At 40.2% G+C, this 6,256-nt stretch overlaps 1 protein-coding gene across 1 annotated transcript in view; it reads left to right on the top strand.

Annotated features, from left to right (window-relative positions):
- LOC102840903 (methionine aminopeptidase 1-like) overlaps nucleotides 1-6,256 on the top strand; it is a 149,437-nt gene that overhangs the window by 119,362 nt on the left and 23,819 nt on the right. The window contains exon 9 of the mRNA XM_006872959.1: nucleotides 4,724-4,867. Within this exon, the coding sequence (XP_006873021.1) occupies nucleotides 4,724-4,867 (144 nt within the window). The remainder of the gene's footprint in view (nucleotides 1-4,723; nucleotides 4,868-6,256) is intronic.

Below are 6,256 nucleotides of genomic sequence, written 5' to 3'. Positions count from 1 at the left end.
CCTGGAAACCTTTTACAGGGTCGCTATGGGTCGGAACCGACTCGACAGCACTTAACAACAACAACAACCCCTTTTTCAGAATCCAAAAAGGAAAGGAAAGATTTGTTGCAAATGGTAAGACTAGTACAAAGGGACAGTTTAGAGGTTGTCTTTGTTTATCTAGTGCTACTTTAACAAACAGAAATTTATTCTCTCATTTTGTTGTTAAGTGCTATTGAATCGGTTCCAACTCATAGCAACCCTATATAGGGCTTCCAAGGAGCGGCTAGTGGATTGGTGGATTTGAACCACTGACTTTGTGGTTAGTAGTTTAGTGTTTTCTTATAGCACCACACCAGGACTCAGAGCAGTGGCTTAGGGAAAGGTCCTTGGCTCCTTTCAGCATCTGTTGTTATTTTTATGTGTCTTGGAGTCGGTTCCGACTCATAGTGACCCTGCACAGGGTTTCCGAGACTGTTAATCTTTACGGGAGCAGAATGACTCATCTTTCTCCGGCAGAACAGCTGGTAGTTTTGAACTGCTGACCTTGCGGTTCGCAGCCTGATTTGTAACCACTAAGGTAGCCCTGGCATTCTTTGGAGATCTCCATGGTATCAATCTGTCTTTGGATCTAGGAGCTTCACTGTATAGGGATCTCAGGTCCAAAGGACACACCCCACTCCTGCTTCTTCTTTCTTAGTGATATATATAGGTCCCTCTTTCTCTGCTCAATTCTCTCTCCCTTTATATCTGAAAAGAGATAAACTCAAGATAACAACATAATCCTGTAGAATGCATCTGACCTCATTAACATCATTGTTGTTATTAGGTGCTGGCCCACATGTTCTAACTCATAAGGACCCTGTGCACAACAGAATGAAACACTGCCTGGTCCTGCGCCAACCTCGTAATTGTTAGGCTTGAGCCTATTGCTGCTACCCCTGTGCCAATCCATCTGTTTGGGGGTCTTCTTTTTCTACTGACCCTCTACTTTACCAAACAGGATGTCCTTCCCCGTTAACATCATAGAAGTGAGGATTTACAATGTAAAGGATGGTTAGATCAGATCAAACCTGATTATATCAGATCACATCATGGGGTGATTGCATCATAATAGAGCTCATCATATAGGTGATAATGTTGTTGCCATCAAGTTGGTTTCAACTCATAGTGACCCTGTGTAGGTTTTCAAAGAGCGACTGGTGAGTTTGAGCCACTAGCCTTGCGATTAGTAGCTCAGTGCTTATCCTACAGCACCACAGATCTTAATTTCTAAACCACTGAGAATCTTGGCTTATCCAAATTGACACAAAACCTTAAGTATCATAGAGGCAAACAGCTTTTCAGTTGATATCCATAGCAATGTCTGCCTCCGTTTAAAAAAACAAAACCATGTGGACCCAGTTGGGGACCTAGATGGCAAGCAGTGTGAGGAGACCTGGGGAGTCTTGGGCCCAGAGTCAGTGGTGTGGCCACCGAGGACTCGAGAGGAGAGTGCAGCTACTGGCCGACGGGAAGAGAGGGCATGTGCACAGGAGCGCCCACACTTGCAGATGATACCCATGTGACCTGGACCAGATGACTGGATGAACAGAGCTCAGCCAGGAGAAGAAAGAAGAGGGGCGGAAAAAAAAAAAAGAGAGCGCTGATACAATCTGATGAACTTGACCTATACCTATGGAGCAGCAACTCAAAAGAAGGAACAAATCCTTAAAGCAAGAATCATTACCACCCCCTCCACACACAGAGTGGACAGAGATGGGCAGCTTGGACATTGGATACTCAAATGGGGAGGGGGGAACGACAAAGGCAAGAAGTGACTGCCTTACAAGCTTTCAAGGGGAAACCTAGTGCTAGGGAGCATGGAGGAAGACAGAATCTCCAGTAGGTACTATTCAGTCTGTCTGGGCGGAGCGGATGAAAGGAAATACAGATGGGTAACTCGCAATACTGTAGTGAATAATGCTTATCAGGACGGATTATGAGGGTTGGAAATGCAAAGGTAGACTATTTGGAACAAGGAAGGGAGTGATTAATTCTACAGGCTAGGCTAGGAGCGGAGTTATCTGGGACCATCAACGGAGAAGAGCCGAGAGCGGGACCCTACCCAGAGAAACAGAGATGCCTGAGATGGAGACAGAGACGATGATGTGGATGACGATGATGTGGATGACGTGGAGTAATGAAGCAGCTGGGGACTTTGGACTTTGGATCCAGAGAGGGAAAGGGACTATGGGCCGAAAACTGGAGTGGGGGAGGAGTGTAGGGGCCGGGTTTCTAGGATATACCCTTTGGTTGGTTGATGATGCATGGAGGGGATTGGAACCATGGCAATGAGATGATATACGATGGAATGAATGTAAAACTAAAGTTCTCTCATGTAAACTACCATATAATTCACAATAAAACATTGAAAAAAAACCAAACCAAACCAAACCCCTATTCATTGTCAAAGAAGTTGTTGTTAGCTGCCATCGAGTTGGTATGAACTCATAGCGATCCTAAGCACTACAAAATGAAAGTCAGCCCCACGCCAGCCTCACAATCATTGCTATGCCTGAGCTCATTGCTGCCACCACTGTGCCAATCTATCGTGTTGGGAGTTTTCCTCTTTTTCTCCAACCCTCCACTTTACCAAATATGCTATCCTTCACTAGTAACTTGTCCCTCCTTATGATATGTCCGAAGTAGGAGAGATGAAGTCTGGCCATCCTGGCTTTCTAAGGAGCACTCTGGCTATACATCTTCCAACACAGATTTGTTTGTTCTTTTTGCAGTCCATGGTACTTTTAATAATCTCCTCCAACACCGTAACTCGAATGCAAAAATTCTACTTTCTTCCTAATTCACAGTCCAACTTTCACATGCATATGACATTATTGAAAAGAGGTATTGAGCAGGAAAGAATTTTAAGGCAAACATAGTAATCTGTGATAACATTGATCATTATTTTTAGTTTTTAGTCCATTCTTTAATGTGCACAGGAAATCATGATATTTTTACTTATTTAATAAAGTTGGAATAATGGACAATGAAACAACATTATATTTTCAGGTATCTATAGGTAACATTTTTCTCTAGTTCTTGGTTGTAATAAACTAATATTCTTGGTAGTATAAGAATTCTTGGTTTCCTTGTATTGTGTGTGAGAAGAGGATTTTAATGTATATTCCTATTTTTAGAAGCTCCAGTTTAAAAGTAATTTTTGAAGTTTCTGTTAGAATATGTTTAATGTCTATATATTTTTAATTGATTGAAGTAATCAGACAGCTAGGATATTATTTTACAAACACACAGGTATAAACCTTGCCAAAAAACAAAGTCCTTATAACAGTAGCCAGGAAAGAAAAAAGTTGCTTGGTCTATGGAACAGTACGTACTGTTAGCACCTTTGTACATACTGTTCTTGCCTGTTTTCTACTTTGGCTTCCTGTACTGGTGCAGACAGTAGAGAGAGAGTTTAGTGACCAGTGAGTGTTAAAAAAGAAACCTAGAATAGGGTTTCTCAACCTTCTCATTAATGGCATTTTTGACTTGATAATTCTGTTGTAGGGGGTCTATCTTGTGCATTGTAGCCTGTTTAGCAGCATCCCTCCCCACTGCATGCCAGTTGACAATTAAAAATGTCTCGAGCTATTAACAAATTTCCCCCCTTAAGGTCGAAATTCCCCAGCTCTCCATTGAGAATTGGGGAAGAATTCCCCCCTCTCTCCTACCCTCTTGTTTGATAAATAGGAATTTTCTTGCTGTATACTGTGTGACATGGATTAAAAATTTGCAAACATCCCTGTACCACCACCATCCCTTTGACCAAGACTGATAAGAATAATTGGGTAGGAATATAAGAAAATGAATGCGAAAGTCAGCATGATTTCCTAAAATCAATGATATTCCCTCATTCTCCCTAAATTAAACTAGACCATAAATTAAGCAGTGCCCGGCTTCTGGGCTTTCAGTGCTAGAAGACCATAGCAGCAATGAGATTCAATTCTTTAGTTTTAGTTTTTATTGAAACAACAATAAGTCATAAAAATTTAAATAGAAAGGGTGTTTATAGTGAAAATTACCTTTGTCTGCCCTCTTTCCCCTGGTCCACCTGCAGAGAAAACAGCTGAGAACAGTTTGAGCACCATTTTTGGGGGATAACAGGCCAGGGGGAGTGAAGCAATTGTTTCTAAAGTTAACTAGACTATAACTCAGAACAAGTCATGTTACTTTTTGGCTATTCCCTTTTTGTGTTCTTTACTCTCTTTTCCTCACTTTAAGATTAGAATAGAAATCACTGGGGTTTTAGGGAAGGAGAGGAAGGAAACCATACTTTTCACCTATTTTCTAAGAGAAAGCAAAAGTGCCTCTCCCCAAACCTTTAATACTATACATGCTTTCTTCTTTTCTGACTTCAAAGGAGGAATTATAGGGAATCCTGGTGTGGTACTATAGGATAAGCACTGGACTGCTAACCACAAGGTCAGAAGTTCAAACCCACCAGCCGTTCCTTGGAAACCCTTATACAGGGTTACTAAGAGTTGGAACCGACTCAATGACATTTAACAACAATAACCGTTTGAATCTCAGCTTTGCTATTTACTGACTAATCTCTCTGTGCCTTGGTTTCTGCGTCTGTATATTAAGGCAAGTAGGCATGTAAAAACATGTTTCAAAGTTCCTGGCATGTAGATGGTAATCGCTTAGTGAATATTAGTCATTATTCCTCTTTGTCATGACTCTTCTCTTTTCCTTTCAGTGAAACCTGGTGTTCGATACAGAGAATTAGGAAACATTATTCAGAAGCATGCCCAAGCAAATGGGTTTTCAGTTGTTCGAAGCTACTGTGGGCATGGAATCCACAAACTTTTTCATACAGCTCCCAATGTGCCCCACTATGCCAGTAAGTACTGTTCAGATATTTGGTAGTTGCTTACCATGTAGACAACCAATATTGAACAAATACTTAACAGGACTTAACTGTTTTGTATTTATCAGAGTATTGCTATGAGCTGTATCAAATAGACTTTGAAAATGTATGAGGGAGCTTCAAAAAGTTAATGGAACAATGAAATTAAAAAATGATGGAATTTTTCCACTAACCTTTTCAAGCCCCCTCACATATTGGCTTAAACACAGTACAAATTTATGTCTTGTGCAGTGTAAGGCAGGTGTGTTGGTCATTGTGAGGCTGGAGTAGTTATTGTGTGACTCAGGCTGTGCCATCTTTAATCTGTGGCTTCCACCTATGTCGTCTTCAACTCCTTGGGGAATGTTATCCCATTCAGTAGATGAGAATGCTTGCAAGATTTTAATAAACCATAAGTCACTTAACTTTACTTTCCATTGGCAGAAATTCAGTTATGTGGCCACATCTAACTGCAGGGAGGCTGGGAAATGTTATCTAGCTGACTGCTTTGGAAGAAAAGTAAACTGATTTTGATGAATAGCCAGTGGTCTCTGCCACAGGTCTAGTCTTCACTATTCTGGTTCTTTAGGTGAAATTGGTTAGATTTGAGAGTTCAGTTTGTTTCAATTTGAGTTCTTCAATTATGCCAGATACTGTACTGTACTAATTGTTGGTATAAATAGGAGGGAATAGACAAAATACACTTCTTCAAGTGGGTGTTGTCTCGTAAAATACACAGGAAAATATAAGCTAGTCAGTGTCTTTCAGAAACCTGATGTGCAGGAATGAGTCTTGTTATTTAGTGCCAGAAATGAATGCTATTCACTCTAAGTAATGTAAGAAGGAATTTACGGCATATTGAGTTCCTGCTATGTAGACACTTGACAGTAGCTTCTTTTATGTAAATTATTTCATCTATGCAATAGTAAGAAATGAATTCTACATTCGAATTATTATGAGGATTAAGTGAGATAATAAATGAAAGCAGTACTTGAAAACCAGTAAATCATTGCTATTAGGATCATGATGATGAACATGTTATTTCATAATCAACACATGAAATGATTTAGCATTATTTTTTTAAAAAATAAACTCTTCATTAAGATAATTGAAATTATTACTTTAATCACGGTCACACAAACTAGCAAACGCCAGAGGCAGGGTTGGTGGCAGAGGTTCTGTCTGTCTTACAGTTAGTCTTCTTTCCTACACTTTTGTTCTGCTTTCTAAAGACTGAAGCAGTTTGGTGCTAGATCCTGTGGTACAAAGGTATGCTAAAGAATTGTTGAGAATTTAGTTTGGTAGAGAAGATAAAGGAAAAGCCTTTCAAGGGGAGAACATGAATTCTTGCTTCAAGGTAAGACTGAACAGAGATAAGATAAA

This window comes from Chrysochloris asiatica, unplaced genomic scaffold, assembly GCF_000296735.1.
Source record: "Chrysochloris asiatica unplaced genomic scaffold, ChrAsi1.0 scaffold00216, whole genome shotgun sequence".
Classification (NCBI taxonomy): Eukaryota; Metazoa; Chordata; class Mammalia; order Afrosoricida; family Chrysochloridae; genus Chrysochloris; species Chrysochloris asiatica.
The sequence above is the reverse complement of the archived record's forward strand: the minus strand, read 5'-3'. Positions and strand labels throughout refer to the sequence as shown.